Source organism: Vitis vinifera, chromosome 10 (assembly GCF_030704535.1).
Source record: "Vitis vinifera cultivar Pinot Noir 40024 chromosome 10, ASM3070453v1".
Classification (NCBI taxonomy): domain Eukaryota; kingdom Viridiplantae; phylum Streptophyta; class Magnoliopsida; order Vitales; family Vitaceae; genus Vitis; species Vitis vinifera.
The window spans coordinates 5,183,130-5,207,530 of NC_081814.1; the positions used below are offsets into that span (position 1 = coordinate 5,183,130).

General features: G+C 33.8%; 2 protein-coding genes across 2 annotated transcripts; one reads left to right on the forward strand and one right to left on the reverse strand.

Annotated features, from left to right (window-relative positions):
- Nucleotides 1-1,542: 1,542 nt before the first annotated feature.
- Nucleotides 1,543-8,733, reverse strand: LOC100256799 (ribosomal RNA-processing protein 17). The gene is made up of 4 exons (XM_003634952.4): nt 8,482-8,733; nt 8,186-8,291; nt 2,610-2,736; nt 1,543-2,092 (listed from the first exon to the last, which is right to left on the reverse strand). The coding sequence occupies exons 1-4, from the start codon at nt 8,598-8,600 to the stop codon at nt 1,836-1,838; spliced, it is 609 nt and encodes a 202-aa protein (XP_003635000.2). The 5' UTR covers nt 8,601-8,733; the 3' UTR covers nt 1,543-1,835.
- A 3,845-nt stretch (nt 8,734-12,578) lies between these two features.
- On the forward strand, nt 12,579-19,230 carry LOC100248229 (sphingosine kinase 1). Its single transcript, XM_002270907.5, has 10 exons — nt 12,579-13,137; nt 13,969-14,091; nt 14,189-14,289; nt 15,168-15,240; nt 15,535-15,621; nt 15,737-15,814; nt 16,001-16,071; nt 16,423-16,719; nt 18,441-18,563; nt 18,844-19,230. Exons 1-10 carry the CDS (start codon nt 12,813-12,815, stop codon nt 19,033-19,035), a joined length of 1,470 nt encoding a protein of 489 aa, XP_002270943.3. The 5' UTR covers nt 12,579-12,812; the 3' UTR covers nt 19,036-19,230.
- The last annotated feature ends 5,171 nt before the right edge of the window (nt 19,231-24,401 follow it).

Consider the following 24,401-nt stretch of genomic DNA (forward strand, 5'->3'; position numbering starts at 1 on the left):
ACGATTTCCGCCCATGTGAAGCGCATTTCAAGATTCTTATGATTAGATTCGGTACAGAAAGGGAAAGAAAAAGGGGAAAAATTCAAAATGAAAAAGAAAAAGATGACCCATCGAGCTTTACTGCAAGTTGGCCATTATTCTGCACGTGTGTCGTTATATGTTGTCCAGGTATCTCACATATAAATAATAGTACATAGTTTAGTAGGGTTGCAGGTACTCTCGTCTCTTCTTTCGTAAACATTCTTCTTGTCTGTTCCTTTGGATTTCAAGTCATTAAAAGTAGTAGTTGAAATTCCAAGTTTGGCTGAGCAGATTAGTTGTCTTAATTATGGAATCGGGTGGTGGGTGAGTGGGTGATAAATAAACCTCAACCCTCTGATATTTTTGTTGCACGGTGAAGTCACAAAATTTGCACTAGGTTTTGGCTAAATTTTGAGTAAACAAATGGAGCTATGGGAGGGAGGGAGAAGTTTTAAAGAATATTTGCAAGTTAATAAGGACAACATTAATTTCACCGACCTAATGTGGAGATTTCTTAAGTTATGTTTGGTTTTCGGAAAATGTGAGGGAAAGAAAATAGAAAGAAAAAAGTGAAAGGAAATAAAAAATAGATTTAAAATTAATAAATTATTTTTATATATTTCTTCAAACTCATTTTATTTTATTTCCTTTGTTACATAAAGATTAAATAATTTTAATTATATTTAATTTTTTTTTTAATTTATAATGAAATCAAATATGAGAAAACCATTTTTCTTTGCATTTTTTTTTCTTTCCTCGTTACTTTCGAGGAACCAACGTAACCTTGGTCATTGAGCCCAATTACATTGTTGGGTTGATCAAAGCAATACACTTACAATGGATTGGGTTCGGAAAGTACGCACCAAACAAAGGGAAAAGTATTTTATATCCATTTAAGAATATGACAAAAATAGAACCCGTCTATTTGAAAAAAAATCACAAAATACAATCCTCTAAAATTCAGTTCCTATTTTCTATATTTTCTGTTCATATATGCATATGAAAATATACTTCTTCTTTTTTCTTTTTTTCTAGATTAAAGGTCCAAAGGTCCAACAAAATATTTATTATACTAAGTTTTATGCTATATTCGGCTTCAAAAACGTATTAAGAAAAAAAATATTAAAAATAATTTTTTTATATTTAATTTTATTATAAAAATGTTAAAAAATTAAATTTTATATATTTTCAAAGCTAAAATGAGTAAATTGAATCTAAATAGGTAAAATGAATTTCAAATACCATACAAAAATAATTTTTAAATTTAAAAACAAAATATTTCCTTCACCTCTTTTTTCTTCTATTATATATTCTCCCTCAATTTTTCAGAAAGCAAACATAACATTAAATTAAGCCTAAATTTACATAAAATCTTGGCCATTTGGAGCATCAACTCATTTCCTGTAATGCAACTGTTATCATCTGCATGGTATTGAACCAAAATGGACAGAAGAGCTGATTTTGGGCTACCAATATTTCCCACATCATTACTGGGGGAGAAAAAAAACAAGAATCCTGAAATTATCAAGTATAAGACCCTGTAAAAAAATAATATTTAAATTCTCAAACTAGACATCTAATCCAGTCAAAATAGCATACCATAATCTGTTACAAGTAGGGCAATAGTGAATCTATCAGAACTACAAAAGTCGTGTCCAGAAAAATAACCAAAGCTGCACTATCCAACCACAACTTAAATTTCCTCCACTCAGGTGGGGTGTTGCTTAAAATTCTTCTGAAACGAAAAGGCACTTTGGTATTGCTAATTTTCATAATATAAAGAAAAAAAGGAGGATTGGTGGGAGGAGGTAGAGCTAGTGTATCTTCTTGTTCTTTTTTCCCCCCTTCTTTTTGTCTCTTTTCCTTTGCAGTTTTGGCTGTGATCTGTGTCTCACGACTCTCTTGAATGCTTTCTTCTTACTCACAGGTACATTGTGCTTCTTCTTAGATCCTACAATTGCTGGAGGTGCTGCTCCTTGTGTCTTTTCAGTCAGATGGTTCTCTTCTTCACGGGAGATCTCACTTGTTGTCACTATGACTTTGGTGTCACCATTGTCATACATTGTTGTTCCTTTCATCAAGAAAGTCCAAGGCAAATATTGATGAGTAAAAACCAATGTGTGAAAACCTAAGCTTGTGTTGAGGGAGGGCATATGCCCCCCCACCCCCTGAGCCTTTATTGGCTCCACCACTGTCTCTACATTTCAGTGTGTAAAAAAATACAAAGTACTACTTATATGTTAAGGTTTTCTAAGACTGCATAACAAACAATAAGGACATTCAAATTTACCATCAATAACATGAAAATGGTTACTAACCCCAAAAATGTTTTGAAAATCAACAGCACCTGAACCTTGATGTTACCATGTCTACCATAGCACTAACCACAAGCAGGTATCGTGTTAATATATAGACCCAGCGGAGAGTGATTACTGTTTCACATCTTAAGAAAAGGGACCAATACTATAACCAAGGACACTCCTTGCTGCTGCAAGTGAGGGAGGCTGACAGCCAAATACGGGATTCAGCCAGCCATGAGTGCAGTGTAATGTATGCATATTTTTTTCCAACTAGCTTAGAAGAATTACCAGAAACTGACGCAATTGGCTCATCAACTCCATCGTCTTGCTCATGCTCATCATCACATTCATCAGGTTCTGAACCAGTGGCTGTTGGTGCACCGCCATATTGAACCAATTCCCTTTCCAGCTTCCTCTGTGGCAGAAGTTGGATATTAGAGCTAAGACATACAAATAGAATGCAAATGCAGACAAGAACCAGTAAGATGCTAATGATCTAAGGCAACAAGTAGCCAGACTAAATTGCATCAGATTTTTCATTTTTCTCAACAGCAAACTGTTTCAGGTTGGATTACAGCAAGACACATCAGAAATAGAGTTACTTTTCTATAGGGTCAATTCATGGTTAGAGGTTAACCACATTCTTCATTTCTGTTCCACCACCACACAAAACACAACACTTAACACAACACTCCAACCCAAAACCTCATCAATTACTCCTCCACCTATTGCTACTTTCTAAATTTCCAAACTGTAGACCTAAAGCACAAACAATGCTGAAATAAGAGCCTGATTGGTCACTAATGGTTCTCGAGATAACCGATCATAATTCATGACAGCATCAAAACCAGGTCTGCAAAATTATTTAGTCAAAACCCTGAATGGACTATGAAAACTACATCTTAAAATAATTACAGCCCCTAACCCAAGCTGTAGACCTCTGATTCTTCACTGGGTTGCAAGTGAATGCTGCATGTCACTACAAGATGATCAAAGCAACAAGAATAGAGATGTATTTATGATTACTAATTAACAGGGAACTTTTTCTTTAGATGCCACAACCAGTCTGCCACTTCATCAGACACCTTCACTATTGAATGTGATGTAAAAGTAAGATTTTGAATGCGATATCATCTTACAAAGAGTCAGGTGTTGAATGTGGCTTCATTTGAATTACTCGCCTGGTATAGCATGGCCAATTTTGGGCCATAGATATTTTTTGAACTAGGACACTTGGGTTGGAGGTTGATAAAGATGCTACACCCTAAAGTTACCATGTAGTTTGTTTGAAAAGTCTCTAGGTATATATATAGAATATAACTAATGCCTATATATAACTTATGTTCTTTTATCCATTTTTAACTTATTAAATTTCTAAGAAACTACATTAAGAGAACCCAGAACTTGAAACAAAGAGTACTTTGTAATTGCTTTGTACTCTTTTTGAAATCTTTAGTGGATTGATCTTGCTAATACCGTGAATGTAGACACACTACCGAACCAAGTAAATTATTTGTCTTTGTGGGTTTGTTTTGGTCTTCTTCTACATCATATTTGCATAGATTTCACTATCAATTTCACAGATCCATTTGCTTTCTCTCAACAAATTGGTATCAGAGCACATAATGGTGAAAAAGGCAGTCAGTGAAGATGTCTGAGTCATCATCATCTAAAAGATTGTGATCTCAAACACTAAATTTGAGATTGAGAAATTTGATGGGTTGAATCATTTTGAAATGTGGTAGAGCAAGGTCAAGGATGCACTTATCCAATAGGATTTAATGTGGCAGTGGAAGAAATTGAATAATCATGCTTGTAGCAAATTACGCCTAACTAAGAATGTGAAGGCTTTTATCATTGGTGAGACTATCGCATATCAAATATGGAAGAAATTAGAAGGAAAGTACATGACAAAAAGTGTTGAAAATTGTTAAGAAGGTATGACTGTAACTGCTCATTTGACTGAATTTGATATCATAAAATTCTTGCTGATTTGAAAATTTGGATGTTAATGATGATGAAGATAAGGCATTATTGCTTTTGAATTCATTGCCTAACTCATCACTTGACCACAACCTTGCTTTATAGGAAATAAAATATTAAATTTAAAGATGTCTTAAATGCATTAACAAACAAAGGAAATAGAAAACTAGATGTTCAAAAGCAAAAAAATTCCTTGCCACAAGTTTTAATTGTAAGGGGTAGATCTAATGAAAAGAAATTTGGAAAAAAAAGGAAATCTAAGTCAAAATTGAGAGTTCATCCTGCAATATATGAATCTCCATTTTGCATCATAAAGGACATGGGAAGAAGGCTTGTCCTAAACTACAAAGAAGAGAGAACAATCAGAAACCAAATGCTTCATGTAGTGAAAATTCTGATGATTCAGACTTTGCCTGACTTCTAAGTTCTAACTCATTGGTTTGCTATGTATGTAGATGACTAGGTATTGGACTCAAGATGTACCAACCATATGCGTCCCAATAGGGACTGGTTTTCTAGTTTTTGAAAACTAGATGGAGCAATTGTGTTGATACATCCTAATAATGCCTATAAAATACATGAAGTAGGTAGCATCAAGTTGCGCTTGTATGTTGTCCAGTATGTTCCAAATTTGAAGAAAAATCTTATATCCTTGGAAACACTAGAATCCAAAGGATTTAAGATCATTATGGCCGGTGGAGTCATAAAGATTGTGTTAGGTGCACTTACAGTCATGAAGGGCACCCACATGGTAATTTGTAATTTTTTGCAAGGAAATACAATAGCAGGGGGGGACCAACAACCTCGAATCAACTTCCTGGTGAAGTTTTTGATTCCTGAAAGTAGTGGCATATGAGACTTGGTCACACAAGTGAAAAGGCATTACGGAATCTTGTAAACAGGGTTCGTTAGAGGGTGTTTCTACTTCCTAGTTGGAATATTGTGAACATTTGTATTAGGCCAGAACACCATGATGAAGTTTGGTACTGCAGTTTACTGCACCAAGGGAACATTAGATTATGACCATACAGATGTTTGGGGACCTAAGAAAAAAACTTCTCTAGGAGATAAGATTCGGTTTGTGACTTTTGTTGATAATTACTCAAGATGTGTGTAGGTGAATCCAATGAGATGTAAAAGTGATGTTTTTAATATATCCCTCAAGTGGAAGACCATGGTTGAAAAATAGACTAAAAAGAAAATTAAGAGGCTCAAATCAAACAATGGTGGGTGGGGAACATAACTCGAATCCTTTTATGCAGAATTGTGAGAAGAAGTAATTGTGCAACAGTTTATAGTCACAGATATTCCACAGCAAAATGGGCTGACGAAGAGGATGAATTACACATTGTTAGAGAGGTGAGATGCACATTGTCAAATGCAAGTTTAAGAAATTTTAGGTTGAGGTCATAACAGATGCATGTCATCTTATTAACAAATTACATTCTATAGCACTTGAAAGCAAGACTCCCATAGAGATATTAGTCTGGTACTCTTGCATTTGATTATGATTCATTGCATATATTTGATTGTCCTGCTTACCACTATGTTTTAGAGAATAAGTTTAAAGCCTTGAGCCAAGAAAGCAATTTTCTTGGGTTTTAACAGTGGTGTGAAAAGTAATCATTTATGGTGCCCTATGCAAAGGAAAATACTGTGAGCGGAAATGTTGAATTCATTGAAGATGTTACATTGAAACAAGATGCAGTGCACAATTCAAAGAAGGAATTTTCTTTAAATGGAGTTTCACATAAGGTGGAGTTTGAAGTTCCCATTGAACAAGCTAAGATATCTCCTCTAGATCATTCAGGTATGGTTCAGATGACATTTTAGATGAAATAGAACCTGCTTCACCAAGATCCATTGAATATTTTCAGTCAATTTCAGTAAGTAGACCACGTGGAGATATACAACCACCTGCATGATATGACAACATGGTTGCATACGCATTACCCGTTGTTACTGCAGATATTCCTGACACTTAGAGCAACCAATTTAGAGTCCTCAAAGTGTAGGTTTGAAATTAGCAACGGATGAGTAAAACTCTCTCCATAAAAATAAGACTTGGAAATTAGTACCACTTCCTCCAAGGAAGAAGGCTATTGGATGCAAGTTCATATATTGGGAAAGGTAGTGTAAGTTTCAAGGCTAGATTAGTTACAAAAGGATATGCATGACATAAAGGTATTGACTATTGACTATACTGAAATGTTCTCTCCTATTGTTAAGCATTGATTGTTGCTAGCCCTTGTTGCTCGGTATGATCTGGAGTTTTCTTAGTTAAATGTGAAAACTTTCTTTCTCTGTGGTGATTTAGATGAAGATTTATGTTTGTATCAACCTGAGGGTTGAAAAGAACCCGAAAAATAACAATTTGTTTGTAAATTGACCAAATCATTATATGATTTGAAACAATCCCCTCAACAATGGTGCAAGCAATTTTATCAATCTATGGTAGGGAAGAATTACATCAGAAGCCAATTTGATCAGCGTGTTTATTTTAGCAAATTATCTAATGGAAAATTTATTTATTTGCTAATATGTATTGATGATATGATATGTTAATTGCACGCAGGAGTATGACAACATTTGAGGTGTTGAAAAATCAATTGAAAACTAAATTTGAAATTAAGGCTCTTTAAGAGGCCTGAAAATTTCTCGGAATGGATAACAGGGGATAGAAGAAATGGGCTTGTTAGATTGTCACAAAAACAATATTTATAGGTATCGCTTCAACGTTTTGGTATGACTTCTAAAATAAAGCTACAAAATACTTCTTTGGCACCTCAAAAGAAACTTAGTGCAGAGATTGTCTCCTTACTTAGACAAAGAAGTTGAGCACATGAATAATGTGTCATATGCTAGTGCCATTGAAAGTTCAATGTATGTCATGGTTTGCAGTAGGCCTGATATTTCACATGTTGCAAGTATGATTAGCAGGTATATGCGCAATCCGCGGCAAAGACATTGGCAAACAGTGAAATGAATTTTAAGATATATTCTTAGCACTAATATTAGGGTAGTATTTCAACAAGGAAGTTCAGCAAAAGCTATGTGTTTTGTGGATATGGACCATGTAGGTGACCTTGATAAGCACAACTATACTACAAGTTATGTATTTAAACTCATAGGTGGATCCATTTGTTGGAGATCAACATTGCAAAAGGAGATTTTAGAAGAAGGGGATATCCTACTTCAACAGATTGCTACTGCAGATAATCAAATTGATATGTTGACAAAGATGGTTTCTAGGGTCAAATTCAACCATTGTTTGGACTTGATCCTTGTTGAGGGGATATGAGTACCATAGGGTATATGTGACTGCAAGATCCTTGAAGATAGTTTGGTTAGTTTCAAATCATTCTACGGTTGGAGATTGTTGAATGTGGCTTCATTTGAATTACTCGACCTAATATTGCATGGCCAATTTTGAGCCTTAATTCGTTTTGAACTAGGAACATTTGGGTTGGAGTATATTCATCAGTTTTTTATTTTTGAAATTCCTGAAAAAACAGCCTTGAGAAAACCTAGAACCTGTTTTGAAATCTTTAGTGGATTGATGTTGTTGCTATCGCATAATTGTTTGTGTCCTTGTGGATTTGTTTTATCCTTCTTGTGCATCGTATTTGCACAAATTTCACTACCAATTTCACAAAATCCATTAGCTTTTTCTGAACATCAAGCACATCATGAGATCAACCAACAAGAAAATGAAAATCAAGGAACTAATCTTTTAAGATTCTGTAGACTCGCACAAATGTAATTAAAAACAAAAGGGGCACAATGTACCCGTTCATATTCCACCTCATAACGAAACCCGCAGCAATAAACCAAAACTAAACCTACAAGTAAAGAGCAATATAGGGGGTTAAGATTTCAACCTTTTTACGCTCCACAATACGCTTGATTCTCTGAGATTCCTGTAACTTCTGCTGCGCTTCCTTTCTCCTTTTCTTCTTTCTCTTGTGAAAACCCCCCACAAAATCCCTTATCAAACCAACCAAAAAAACAAAAAAGAAGGAAACAAAAAAAACACATTTAGCGATGAACCACGAGAATACTCAACACCCAATTACAAAACAAGAAAAAAAAATCATCAAATTTCGAGTTCGATTAAGTTCAACTTTACAAGACTGCGACCAATATAGGAAGGAAGAAAACAGGACTTTTTGTGAACCTGAGGTCCTTCTCGTTGAATGAAACGGAGAGAGCTTTGTTCCTGAGAGCCCTCTTCTTGATGTGCTTGGCGTGGGGTGGTCGTGGCTGTCCACCTTCTTCTTCCACCTGTGCTTCCATCGCACTGCGGCTGCCCAAGGGCCTTCGTTACCTGTGTTTTGAGTTTTGTTGATCCCATTGGTTCTGGCTTGGATTCTTTCCGACCCGTTCTGAGTGGATTCGGGTCATTTTTTGCTACGGGCTGAACCGCTGAAGGGTGATAGACTGATAGTACTTGGAATCTATATGAATTAATTTGAATCCACTCCGGCCCTTTCTGAGTGAATTTGGCGTCTTGTTTGGATATGGGCCGATAGTCATAGCCCGATCTGGAAAGTGTTTTCCAAAAACAGTTTTAAAAAGTAGTTTGGTCTTTCTCTTATTTTTTTGTAAAACCTAAAATGTTTTTATCTTATTTTCATTATATTTTAAAAATAAATTTTATATATACTATTTTATTTTTAATCATTCTTCATATTTGTATAATTATTTTTAAAATAACCCTAAAAAAATAAATAAAAGCAACCAAAAAATATCTTCTAAAAACACTCCATTTTTTATTGTTTTCTAGTCACCAAACATTTTTTTATTTTTACCTTTTTTATTCATAAGAATTAGAAGACAGTTTTCAAAAACCAATACCAAATACCTGTTAATGTTTTTATAAACGGATATATATCTTGAATTTATTTTTTACACAATGTATTTTCCTTTTCAAAAGATTATTAATATTATGAAAGCTACATGTTTTTATGGATGATAACCTATGGATAATAACTTCTTCACCCATAATTTTCCATAATTTCTTTTTCCATTGTTCTTTCTTTCATCCTATTTAGAAAATGATAATAGAGAAGTCATGGCCTACCTAATTTATTGGACTAGTGTCAGCCCCTTAGCCACTTGATTCAGACCCGGAGAAATAGGCCTCATGGGTAGGCCTTGCACCCATGAGAGCCTAGGCGGAAAGCAAGGAAAGCCTGGAGGTTTGGTGGTTCAAACCCCAGGAGCTAAGTGTGGGGATCAGGAATGCGTCAGGCAATCTGAGAAGATTTGGGAATGTCTCGTCGAGTGTATCTTGCATTAAAGATGATTGACAGTTCAGGAAACTTGGTTTGCTTTTTTATTGTGGGCGGAAATGGATCCTACGAATCGCGAGTATCTGACAAGTCAAGCTATTCGGGGAATCTAAATCATTGGCCACGGATGTTCTCCGGATAAGCGTTACCGAAGGATCCGGACATGTCTACCCGGGGAAGTTGAATCGTCCTCCTCTCTCATCCGGCGACAGGCGCCGACTATGAAGTACCCGGAGAAGGTGGAACGTCGGCCGGACAGAATTCCGGATGTGAGATATCGGGGTGGAATAAGTGAAAATTTCCGTCCGGGTGGAATGAGCAATGCCCTGTGCACCAAGAGGGAACAGCTATAGGCGCAATGCCATGGCTCGTTGAAGCTGAACCTGACGAGTGGGAACAACAGGCCCAGGCCATGGGCACCTTGACATGGCTTAGGCTCACGCATCAGTGTGGGGGAGGCACACTGATGCAGCATGGTCAGCTAGTGGTGCATGCTGCTTGGTTCCAAGAGCCTTGATCAGAGACGCGTTGGTGGGCACCCGGTCACAAGAGGCACCTTGAGGGGAAGGAGGTAGCTTGTTAGGGGAGGACTCTCCGACAACTTAATGAGGCAGGCTCGAGGAGATGGCAGCTAGTCAGAGCACTAGCTGGGGCAGCTAGTCAGAGCACTAGCTAGGACAGCTAGTGATCAAGTCAGTCAGCTGCATGGACTGGTAGTGGGCTGAGGCACTGCTGATGATGATGCTGATGCAAGTGGGTGGTTTTTCAGCAGGCCACCATCTAGGTAGTGGGTGGTTGTGCAAGCAGTTCAGGGCAGTTATGGGCGGTTGCATAACCACTAGGGGAAAAACTGCAGGGTGAGTCTTTTAAAATGGCTCCTGCAGCCTTGAGAAGAGAGAGCGAGAGAAGAGGGAAAGTGTCTCTGAATGCTTGGGATGTAAGCATTGCTCTCTGACTCGGGGAAGCAATTTTGTATCTTGTAGTTGAGATTAATACAAGTTGGAAAGGATTTCCTGTAACCTCGTTGTGTCCCTATTTCCTTTGATTTGCTATTGTTTGTGTACATTTTGAGAAAGCTGAGAAGAAAGGTTGGCTAAGGAAGGGTCCTTAGCACCGCGTACTAGGTGAAAAATTTAAGGTAATTTTCGAGGGTGTGACAACTAGTATCAACCCCTTAGCCTCTTGACCCGATATTGAAAGGTGACAACTAGCATCCTTGAGTGTGCCTAACTTACAATAAGAAAAGATCATCTATTTTTCATTTTAATAATCATTGCGGATGTTGATCAAGGATGAACGCCGTGACAGTGATGGCGGTGCTTTCCAATCATTAGTCATGCATTGCGACAAACAAAATGAGTTGTTAGAACTTAGAAGAGAGTACGAGGTACGTTAGTATTATATTCATTAATCTCCTGATTATTGGAAGAGAAGTGCGGGGCACATTTCGAGTGGGATGTTTCTTTTGTCCGCATAATTGATTCCTTGCAAAATGAGGAATTATTTAATTATAAATAAATATGGTTAGAAATGCGGGTAGAGGAAGAGTTTCTACGGTGATCAACCAACCAACCAACCAGTCTGGAATGCCACACCTTGAAATCAAAGCTCAAAAATAGCAACCACCCCTTCCGGAAGTTGGCCGACATGCGCTGTCCATATATTTTCAGCAACTCTATGCCTAATATGCCAGCTTTTCTATTTTTGAAGTGATCATGACCCCCACCTTCCAATTGGGTTCAGTGTGGCCCTTCTAATTATTAAAATATAGGACTTAATTTTAATTGCTTAAAATAATAGTCCATTTCTTGCCCCCATCCTTTTATATATATTTTTTTAATTATTTGAAATTGTGATTTGATTTGATATGCATAGTTGATATTTAAATTAATGATATGATTTAAAGTCAAAAATAATTTTAAATAATAAATAAAATAAATTAATTTATTTTTAAGTTTATATTTTTATCTTACATTTTTACTAACATTTGTCATAATTATCTTAATAATTTTCTTTATTACTTCACGACTTTCACTATTATTCCATATCTTTTATTTTTATTATAATTTGTGATGATAAATATATCAATTTAATAATTTAAAACATATTTTAAATTATTTTTATAAATAACATAAATACTTAAAATAAAAATTAAATAATAAATTTTAAGTTGACAACTTAATATAATTTAACTTAAATAATTGAATCAATAACTTAAACATTAAGTTTTACCAGACATTTCCTTAGTCTCGATAATAATACTAATTCCTATTATTCATATGTTATGATATAAATATACCACATCAATTCGTTGTATATAGGTAATGAAATTCTATTGATGCAAAATGTGCATCTAGTAAAAATGAACCTACAAATTTGTTACTCATGAATTGAGCGTTTTAATTTTTAACCATTTAATAAGTGGAGATACTTGTACATGGTAAATAATAAAATTCCAATAATCTGATATCGTATTTTAAAATCTTGATTCCTAAATTTATATTAAAATCATATTTTTTAAATTCGATTTCAAACTTTTTTTAAAATAAATTTATTAGATTAATCGAGGGTATCAACCCAAAATTATTCGATACCAATTAAAAAGATCATAATTTCCTATGATAAATTGGTATTTTTATTTTGAAAATACAAATAATAGTGTTTATAAAAATTTTAGATAAAAAAATATTTTTTTAAACCCTAAAAACAATAATTTTTACGAAGTTTCAAATTCGAGATTCTATTTGAAATTCAATATCGTCACAATAATAATCATTACATTTTTGACTTATTATACCACTAAATGAAAGAGTTAAAAAGCAAATCAAATGGTGGGCCCAATAGACAAAGTAGAGGAAAAAAGTAAAAACCCATCTCCCTTATGCTTATACCAAAAAAGGGTTTTTCTTTAACTTTTTTCTTTAAGAATTTTTTTTTTGATGTTCTTCAAAAACTTGTCTCTCAAGAAAAAGATGATATTTAGGGAAATTTGAATAAAAAAACCATGAATTGATAATCAACGCGGAGGCGCGTGAGCGCGGAAACGAAGTACCAACAACCAAAGAAAAGGGGATTCAACTACTCAAAGCTGTGTCCTCATTGCTTCTAAATCCGGTTTACTATATAACCGAACCAAACCGGACCCATTTTCTTCACCAGCACGTATTTGAATCTTTGGTTACTGCGCCAAACCTCTGTTCAACCCCAAGAGCCAATGGATCAACCGGAAAGTCAACCTCTCATCTCGGACCGGTTTCTGATCAATGGAACCCTAACGTCGGTGGATTTCTGTGATGACGGCAAAATTAGGTGGTCGGATGGCCACACTGACCGGTGCTTGGCGGTGGAGAAGGAGGTTCTGGGATTTGCCTCGGAAGGTTCTAGAATCCGGATTAGGGCTATTGTGGAGAATGGAGGTGGACTTTGCTGTGTCGGAAGCAGAGGGAAATTGGTGAGGAAAGATTTCGTGTTCGAGATTGCGTCGGCTGATTCGCACAGACTTTGGTGTCAGAAGCTTCGTGAATACATCGACTCTCTTGGTGAATTTTCTTTTCTTTGGAGAACTTTGAATTCTGCTTCCTTAGATGTGATTTCGTGATATATTTTCTATTTTATTTTTGAATTACATTTTCGTTTTGGATGTGAGAAAAAAAAAAAGGAAAAAAAAAAGCAAGAAAATCTGAGTTCGAATGTTATATTTTGCCCCATTTGTGTTTTTAGATAATGAATTCAATGAAGATTTCCAAAATTTTATGTAATGTTTGGTTCGGGAAAATACTAAGGAAAATGGTAAGAAATTCTCATGCTTGTTCTTACTGGAAAATATGAAACAAAATCATATGTAATTAAAAATTAGACAGAAGGTTATGTAAGAAATTAAAATAAATTAAATAAGTATTAAAAATATATATGTAAATAATTTATTGACTTTATTTTTTATTTTCTTTCATTTTTTTCTTTCCTTCACTATTCCCTTCTCTTTTCTTTCTCTCGCATTTTTTTCTCAAGTCCCAGCAACCAAACATATACAGATATACTTAGTTTCTTTTTTTCCTTTCCACATATTCTCAGCCGCCACACGGAGCATTGGGATGACATGGAACTTAGAAGGATTTGGTTTTGAAATTGTTCCGTTTGATTAATTTTGATGTTTGGATGTGATCTCTAGATGTATCATGTCATGTTTCTTTGTTTATTTTAAATAACTATCTGGCTCTATTTGATACCTGAAAAATAGTAGGGGAAGAAAATAAATTTGGAATTCTTATTTGATTAATTATTCTTTATTGAGCTGCCAATGGCTCGTCTGATTTCTGGATTTTTTATATCTGTCATAATTAACAGTTGTGACCTGCTCCTCTTTTAAATAGGCCGGCCAAAAAGGCTGTTTGTTTTTGTCAACCCATTTGGTGGGAAGAAATCGGCCTCAAAAATTTTTCTGGATGTTGTAAGTCCATTGCTCAAGGATGCTGATATACAATTAACAATCCAAGGTTTTATTTTCTGCAACCCCAGACTATGCATTGATTGTTTGTGTTTTACTTTTCAAGGATTATTGCCCATGTGTCCTAATTTCATTTTGGTCCTTAGAAACTAAGCATCAGCTACACGCAAAGGCAGTTACTCAAACATTGGATCTCTCAAAGTATGATGGCCTCGTTTGTGTCAGCGGGGATGGAATTCTTGTTGAGGTTAGTTGGCTATGCTTTATTGCCATATGGGTTGTTACTATGTTTTTGTTGTAAGAGTAATAACTTTAAGGAACACCATAAAGTATTTCTGAAAGAAAATTCAAGGAGAAAATGAGTTTTTATTTTGTTTGGATAAGCAAAAAAAGTTATTATTCTTCATAACTAGAATGTTATATGATTTTTAAGGGAACAAAAGTGAAGCCAAAAAACAGAGTGTAAATTTGGCTGAATGCTTCTATCTTCTTGTTAAGTAGGTGGTACATGTCCCATTTTTCAATGACTTCAATCCTCCTATTGGCTAAATAATTAAGTTGAATTTGATCAAGACATTTACTCACATGTTTCATCCAAGAATATTCTAGAAGTCATTCATTCTCTAGATCTAGTTCCTTTTGAGGCATCTCAGAGTTTTACGGAATCTTTCTTTATCTGTTTCATAAACATGATACCGCATGCAATAAACTGCCTACATTCTCTTGTCAAGGGAATATTGTTGTGTTGGAGCAGGTTCATGAGGTAAAGGGCCGACTTAAAGTTTTCCTACCCTAGATTAATGAAAGTTGGATTATCTTAGCTATTTATTATACTGTTAGCTGCTTAGCTTACGGAGAGGTGATATATTGTGTATATGTTATAATCACAGTACTATGATTTTTATTGTTGGACACCTTTTGTGTTTGGCCTCATGCAATCATTTTCGGTGAAGGCCCTGAATCCCAAATTCTTGGGGTAACATGTATGCCATGTAATTTTTCACTAAGGTCATTGTGATTTGGTATCCTCTTATCTGCCTAAATCTGTGTGTTATTACTCAACCTTGAGTTAGGTGTGATTTCTGATCCCTTTCTCTTTCTTATAATTTTTTCACATTTTAGTAGGTAGTAAATGGACTGCTTGAAAGAGATGATTGGGATTCTGCAATAAAGATGCCTATTGGGGTTATTCCTGCAGGTTTGTCACTGTAATCGATCTCTGTGTCCTCATTAATCTTTAATTTCTTCAATTGTCACCCTCAGGTAAGGTAGGTGGGCAAGAGATTGCATGCCATTCTGCTCTGATGAATGGAATAACATATTTATTATTTTAGTGTGCCTAAGCCTTCCCCACTGATAAACAGGCATCCAAATACAAAATCTAAAAGGGGATTGTCTGCTTATGAGTAAAGCAATTATGATCTGTAGTCCTACTTGCAGGGAAGCTAGATTCTATTAATTGAAATTTGACATAGAATGTTTCTGGATGCAGGAACAGGAAATGGCATGGCTAAATCTCTTTTGGATTCAGTTGGTGATCCTTGTTCACCAACTAATGCTGTTCTTGCTATTATTCGAGGTTACACAGAGCGTCCATTAACATTTTTGCATTTGAAATATTGCATTTCTTTTTATCCGTTGGTAACTTGTTTTTATTAAAGAATTGTTCTGCTACATATCTAACCCATTGACAGGTCATAAGTGTTCACTGGATGTGGCTACCATCTTGCAAGGGGAGACCAAATTTTTTAGCGTCTTGATGCTTGCTTGGGGTATGACCAAAATTTCCACCACTTGTTTATGCCATACTCTTGGAACTGCAAGTGACTGTTGAACTGGATTTTTAAGACAAGCTTTCTAAGAATATGCCTCTGGATTTACTAGAATAAGCTTTCTAGTGGATTTGTTTGATTTTGATAGCTCTACTTTGCCTTACTGACAGAATTTTAGTATTCCAGGTCTGGTGGCAGATATTGACATTGAGTCTGAAAAATATAGGTGGATGGGAAGCGCTCGTTTAGATTTCTACGTATGTCCTGAAATATTTCCTTATTTCTTATCTTCTATGACTTCAATTGCATTAATAATCATATGGAATTTTCCTCTTTTATACCATATAATGTTTCTAACCATTGTAGAATGCATAAACAGGCACAAACATATATGCCATATATGTAAAATGCATTGAAAGAACATTTTCCTGTAACTAAGTGATCAAGATATGATAGTTTGATGATGCCTATAGCATGCAATTTCCCTACCTTGGTATTGCTTTAGTGCACCCATTTTAAAACATAGCTTGGATGGTGTTATAGATCCTTGTTCAGAAGATTAGCTGAAATTAGAACATCAATGTTACTAAACTGTTCTTATTATTCAGGCTCTGCAACGAATATTGCATTTGAGGAAGTATAATGGATGTATATCTTTTGTGCCTGCACCTGGCTTTGAAGCTTTTGGAGAGCCAAGTACTTACAAAGGTGAATCTACTAGTGGACTCAATACCTTCAATCCAAGTCAAGAGGAGCCTATTAAGGTTCAACAGCATGGTTATCAGGGACCTAATATTGAATTGGAGAAATTACAATGGAGAACCATTGATGGACCTTTTGTTTCCATCTGGCTTCATAATGTGCCTTGGGGTGGTGAAGACACTCTGGCAGCACCTGATGCCAAGGTTGGTCTCCTTTTCTGGTTTTTTTTAAATTCATTAGCTTGTGTCGCTCTATTTCTCTCTCTCTCTTAAATCTCAATTGATTGTGTGACATTGCTTGAATTGTTTACAAGGTGTAAACAATAGGGTCAACTCCTGCCTATTTGATTCTAGATCCATGGAAACAAAAACAACTTAGGGAAAAGTAAGGCCCTGTTTGGTAAATGTTTTTGAAAACAATGTTCTGTTTTAGATAATAGAAAAACAAGAAAACATGTTTGACAATCAGAAAACAAAAAATAGTTTTATATTCTTAAAAACAAAAACATGATGTTTTTCAGAAAACATCTTTTAGTTGTTTACACTTATTTTTTAAGGATTATTTTAAAAAATAATTATACAAACATGGAGAATCATTAAAAACAAAATACTACATAAAAAATTTATTTTTAAAACATATTTAAAAACCTAAAAAATAGGTTAAAAACATTTCAGGTTTCCAATTTTAAAACTGTTTTTGAAAACAGTTCCCAGGCTTAAATGAATATTTTGAAATGCCTAACCTTGTCATTACCAAGTGAATATAAATTTAGAAAGCAAGGCAAATGGATAAGTTGCAAACTTCTATTTTGGACCAAATTCAACTTTTTTAGTGATTATTGGAGTTAACTATGCACTGTGCTTTATAATCATGAGAAAGCCTTTTTGAAGGTGCTTCTAGTTCCTGGAAGGAAGCAGGTATTACCTGCTTTTTTTAAAGAGAAGCTTCAAGGTCCATTGTAGTGGTTGCAAAAGAAGTATTTCTTAGTACAACAACAAGAATTGTATATTATTGTCACTACCTTTATATTGAAATGCTATCTGAAACAGGGTTCTTGCTCATGAATGTTCTTTCTTCTTTAGTTTATTTTGTTGCAATGAGAAAGCAAACTGCTGTGCTTGGAGCCTTGGACAGGTTCCACTGAAAAAGATGAAGCAGTTCCAGAATAATGTGGAATCTGGTATTGCTAGTAGAGAGAAGATTTATGTGTGTGGTTGTGGGGGGTGGGGTGGTTATGGAGTTCGTTCTCAGTTTGAGAACTGAATCTTTGCATCAATCTAGGCCACTAGAGGTCATGCCTTGTTAGGTCACTTCTGTATGCATCTCATTTGCTTTATTGTGTTGCATGTCTGAGATTTGGGGTTGACTTGGATTTGTATTTTTCCTTTTTTTCTCTAGTGCATTGTTTTCTGAATTATTTGTAGTATCTTTTTTTTCCCTGGAGAAATTAATTGCTTTTGTACCCACTCATGCTTTTTCCTCTTTCTCTTCTGGTTAATTGATGGAGAAAATATTTGGTATGGGTTTTATATTCTTAACCATAACTTTGCTGAGTCTAAGAAAATGCAGAATAAAAAACCAATTCTCAATAATACATTCTGAGCCCTTAAAAACCCTTTCTTTTCCTCTTCTTTTTCCCCTTTTCTTGGGAGAAGTGTTCTCCACACGATGCTTTATTTGGTAAATGAATATGGCCATTGAGCTATATATATATATATATTACGTATATAAAACCTAGTGAATTTGACCATATGACTGGAGCCTATCTTGTGAATGTATGTATTGTTCGTTCATCTGCTTCGAAAAGCCTTTCCAAAATAAGCAGAGACATATATGCATTTGAATTTATTGTTTTGTGATCTTTATTATTTGTAGGCATACATGACTTTGGTTTATTCTCTTTTTTGTCCTGGTTGATATGCAGTTCTCAGATGGTTACTTGGACTTGATTATTATACGGGATTGTCCTAAATTACCCTTGCTAGCATTGATGTCGGAATTGAACAAAGGAAATCATATCAAATCACCTTATGTCATGTACTTTAAGGTGAGTTCTTTTTATCACCTGCTACCTCATCTTGTCTTTCTTATGTTTTCCTTTCCAGTTCCACCATATAAATTAACAAAATCTACATCTTCACATAATTTACTGGGGTATAAGACTCCTTGACGAACAGATATAAGTCTTTTTAGTTTAGACTGGGAAAAGGGAAAAGGGAAAAGGGAAAAGGAGAATCCCCTACTCTCCCTACTCTGTCTCTGCAACTTCAATTCTTCATCTCTCTCTCAACTCTATCCACTTTACCCTTTCCTTGTGACAAATACAGGTGAAAGCGTTTGTTTTGGAGCCTGGTCCTCGCACTGAGGACCCAACCAAGGGAGGGATCATAGACTCAGATGGTGAGGTCCTGGCCAGAGGGAATGGGACATACAAGTGTGACCAGAAGGCCCTGATGGCCTATGACAACCTCCAAATTGCAGTGGATCAAGGTTTAGCTACTGTTTTTTCCCCCATATAGTTTATTGAATATTGGTTTTTTCAGGTCAGTTTTATAGTATGAATGCAGAGGGTATGTATTAGAAGGAATAAATGATTTTTTTCGGGTTGTATTCTGAAGTCTTCCTGCACAGGACCACTAATTAGAAAAATGGGATTTAAAAATATATAAGCAAAAAAAAAAAAAAAAAAAAAATCATTGAAGTTACCTGTTAAATCCATTTTCAATTCATTGCTTGATTTTATGTTTGAACATGATTTGATTTTTGGAGGCTGAAGTTTTGGCCCTCTGACTTTTGAACTTCTAGATTGGTTGGCTCAGGTTAATGTGATAATATGTCAATTTTTATACATCAAGTTGTTTTGAGTCACTTCAGAGAAAGAGATAGCCTGTCAACAATTTAATTTTACTTCCTAGGGCATGTTACACGAGATTGAAAATAAAAATCATTGATAGCGCAGAGAAGCTTACATATTCCTAGACTAAGGCTGCGTTTGGAATATCTTTGTTTGAAATCTTTTTCCTAGACTAAATTTCTCTTCAGAATTTACTACATAGGGGGGGCCCAACGTTAGATTATATCAATGAATGAAAATAAACCGAACGCTTTCGTTTGTTATATAACGGCCGCCACTGCTTCCTATTCAGTCGGCGGGCAGAGCATCACTTTCGTTTTGGTTCAGTTATTGTTAGAAAAAGGAAAAGGCAACAGAAAGCCATCGATACATGTATATATATATATATATATTAGGCCATTGCGGAGAACCCGTGAACGTTCATAGGATTTGGTTCAAATAATGCATCGCCCTAATCATACCAAAGCTTGATTTATTATAGTTTTTTATTATTATATCGACCCGTCAAACATTTCAATCATACAATAAACTTGTCAAAAGCTTATTCGGCTTTTATTTAAATTAAAAAATAAAATAAAATATTTAATACGTTTGTCTCGATCGAATATTTTTGACAAAACGGGACCATATCTCATGTAATTTCTTTAAAAAAAAAAAAAAAAACCTTCCATTATTATACCGTTTATTTGGTGCGGCAGATGCGTGGTGGCCACGGACTTGAGAAATGCTGATTAAGAAACGCCGAATGCGTGAAAAGTCATAGAAGCTACTTTTTTGGTTATCTTACGTGAAGGGCAAAGCTTCAAGCTCTACATTACATTTATTTTGCTTACAATAATTTATCATCATGAAAACATACAAATGAGTGGTTACATCAGCTATGGTTACCTAATTCCAACTTTCCAAGTCGGTATACGAAAAGGTGTTTTACCCTTTAGCGTTTCAAAATTCAACATTTTGCCCATTAAATTTATTAAAGGGCAACACTCAACCCCTTAATTACAAAATTTTCATAAAATTATAAATTTTTTTTTTTTTTTATCATACCTTCTTAACGCGTTTTATATTTTACCCTCTCTTGTTCAAAACTCAACATTTTACTAATTAAATTTATTAAAAAACAACACTTAACCTCCTAATTACAAAACTTTTATAAAATTATAAAAGAATTTTTTTTTCCACACTCCCATTTAAACAGTGGCTTAAATTTGGGTAGAATTAAATAGTTTTAAACTCAATTTTTCTAAATGTCTTCAAATTATGATAATTACCAATTTTCATTTTTTTATTTTAAAGAGATATTTACATATCTATCCGTATTTTTTGCTTGTAGTTGTAAAGCGTGACAACTTTAAACTTAAAGAGTAAGTATTTTTCTTTACATTTCAACCTTATTTTTTATTTTAACTTTGACATGTCATTTATTGGTTTTTTAATAAGTTGAAGGAGCAAAATGTAGTTTTTAAAAAAATTTAGGAAATAAACTCTTGAGTTTTGAACATGAGAAAGCAAAATGTAAAACATGTTAAAGGTTAAAAAGGTAAAATATATTTATCCCTATATATATATATATATATATATATATATATATATATATATATATATATATTTGGACCATATAGATATGTTTTAAAATAGTGATAACCCATTAAAATCAAACAGATGATATGCATAATAAAAATAAATAAATCATTATAAACGATGTCCTTAAACTTAATGTAAAATTTTATCTATCTTATTACATAAGGGTTGGATGAAACTTAATCTATTTGGTCATTGTTTTTTTATTTAATCTTATAATTTATTGTATTTGTCTTAATCTATAATCTCGTAGGACATGCATCATTCGTGATGTATATATAAAAATTAATTATAATATCTCATTTGAAAGATAATTTTATTTTATTTTTATAATATTGCATATATAATAGGATTCTTTTTAATTATATAACAATATTCATAAGGACCTTTTTAACCGTCTAATAGATAATATCGGTATGGAGGTTCGTGGCAAATTACCCAAATGACAAATACATTTAATATATCATAGTGATTAGTTAAATGTGGTTGATACCCATGTGAAGTATTATTAATTGGTTGAAATTTTCACGGGCTTGACTGTATGTGCATGCGTTGTTACTTTTAATATGACTGTTAATTAATGGACTTTGAGGGAGAGTGCATGATTAATTTAATTACGTGCCGACGTATTTGGCATCGGTGCAATTGTTGAATAGCATTCATCAACGTGGCCACTTTGCATGCACATTTACCTTGGATTGGAGCAACCAAAAATTACGTGGGAAACATGAAAGTCATGGATGACCAAACAAAAACCAAAATTGAAATAAAATAAACGGGAGCATGCATGGTGGGAAAAAGCAAATTAGATGCAGTCAGCCTAATCAGGCCGCCCTGTGCATGTGTTTGTGGGTCCTATCATCATCGGACATGTTTTCCTTCGACGTGGACTTAAATAATTGGAGACATCGAGATATTTCATGACCCATTGCCCGTCCCTATAAAACGTGTTTCCACGTAGTAAAAGACCAAACGCTCCATCATCCTCCTACTAATCATACACATTAGGTGAAAAGGCAGAAATTGCAAATTTGAGGAGAAGAGAAACAACGAGGAAGGGCAGAATTGCAGATTCCGTTCATACCAAACTTTATCACGTTAAATTATTAATTTTCTTAAAACTTTAAGTTTATAAGATTTAGATTCCATATATATATATATATATATATATATAATATTCTGTTTAATAATATTCATGTTAAGGAATATGAATAATAATGAAATTATGAAGAATCGACTCTCGTTAAATCAAATTTTGATAACATACCGAATCATTAATTTTTTTTGAAAGCTTAAACCTATCAAGATTTGATTGCAATATATATATATATATATATATATATATATATATATATATATATTATATTTTTTGCATAATATTCACTTCAAGGAATGAATTTATGGTGTGTGAACAACTTTGACGCTGTTGCCTTCTTCACTCAATTGTTATATGATCTTGAAAAAAAATAAAAGTGGTTGGATAAGTGTTTTAAACACACCTCTTCGATGTCTAAGTCAGTTTAAGAAATTTTAGGCATAATTAATATGTAAATTAGTATACATAATTGTGTTTTTAAGGTTGATGTCTTTATATAGCGGAAAGTCTTGTAATGATGTTTGTGTATTTATGATTGATATTTATTACTGTTTTATTGACATTAAGTTGCTTAGCCCTACAATTATTTTTTAAAAATATATTTTTTTATTAATACCTTAAAATGCATTATGGATTTAAAAATAGTTTTTGAATTTGCATACTTTTAAAAAAGAATTATAGATTTAAAAATAAATTTTAAATTATCATATTTAAACAAAAAATCCCCAACAGAGCGAGAGAAGTCCTTCACATTGCGTACACTCGGGAGTTCCCCTTCAACCACGCTACCATAATGAGTAAAAACAGAACACCCTCGTTGTCCTCAAGATTTACAAGGAATCAAACACACCATACATATTTCTCAAGAAAATTTATCTCAAACATTAATTAATACAAAGCCAAAAATATCTACATGCCGCTTGTAAAAATGATTATCGTCCAACATATTTCTCATTATTATTATTATTATTATTATTATTATTATTATTTGAATGAAGATGAAAAAAAGGGCAACAAATAAAATTGAGGTGAAATGCATAAATTCAACCAAAAATCTGACAGAAGGGGAGTATGGGCTCCTTTGGAAATTTGATGAGTGGAGACAAAAGGGTGTGGTGAAGTGATAAGTCTCCTAAGCCTATACTCCAAGCAACGTGCCTTGGCCCTGCTCCCTTGGTTGTGTGTCACGTGTGTTTCGGCAGCTACGTCAAGTTAATGTTGTGGACTCCACCACCTACTGGCCTATTACCTATTCTCTTCTCTCCCAACAAATCTCTGCCTCTCGATCCCTCTTGCATCTTTCAAACTCAGTCCTCTCTCCAAGTTCTTCTTCCGCCTTTCTTTCTTTTCGACTTTTGTTGCATAAATTATTATTATTTTTAAATATCATTTTTTTTTAAATTTTATTGAAAAAAATATATCTTCTACTACTTTTGTTAAGTGGAAAAAAAATGTGTATCTTATTATCTTTCAAAGTCCAAAAAATTAAGTTATTGAATGGATACTTGTTATGAATTTAAATATATAATAAAATTTGAATTATTAAACAAAATATATAATATACAAAGAAATGAAACCGATGGGAGTATCTAAATAATAAAAGTTTGGTATAAATTAAGTCATGAAAAGACATGTGAGACACTTTTTTTGAATTAATGGCATTTTTAAAAAATAAATGCAAAAAAGTACTCTTTCATATGTTAAGAGACACTTTTATTGAATTATTTTTTTTCACTTATTCTAAAAATATTACTTATTTTTTGCATTTGAGTTATTCGTGCCAGGAATGGTCTTAAATTCATAGTTGAAGTATATTTTGTTATATAAAGAATATTATATCTAATGAAAATATTGTTGAAATTAGATTCTTTATAAATAAGAAAAATCAATAGAAATATCTCTATGATTAAATGATAGGATATATATAAATATAAAGAAAATAAAAAGACTCTAGGTGGTATAAGAGGGCTTACAAAGTTCACTAGGGTGGGAAACACATGGGATATTTGGAGACTTAATGGCCATGTACTATTTTTATCAATTGTAATATTTTATATTGTATAGTTCATATAGTAGAATATTATTTCTTACATGATTGGTCAAATCACATGAAAACCTTGTGTACTTGTTTTAATTGTTTTATTTTTTTACATTATTTTATTTATATGTTGCAATATTGAAACTTTAGCTCACAAGTGATATTAAAACCTGGGTGAATAAGAACCTTTGATTGAAGGTGTCTAGATGAATCTTGTTTGAAGATTTTAGGAAGAGTATATAATAAAAAATAAAATAAAATCATAAAAGAGAATTGCAAAACAAAATTTTTGGTAAGATGAAATCAAATATTCTCT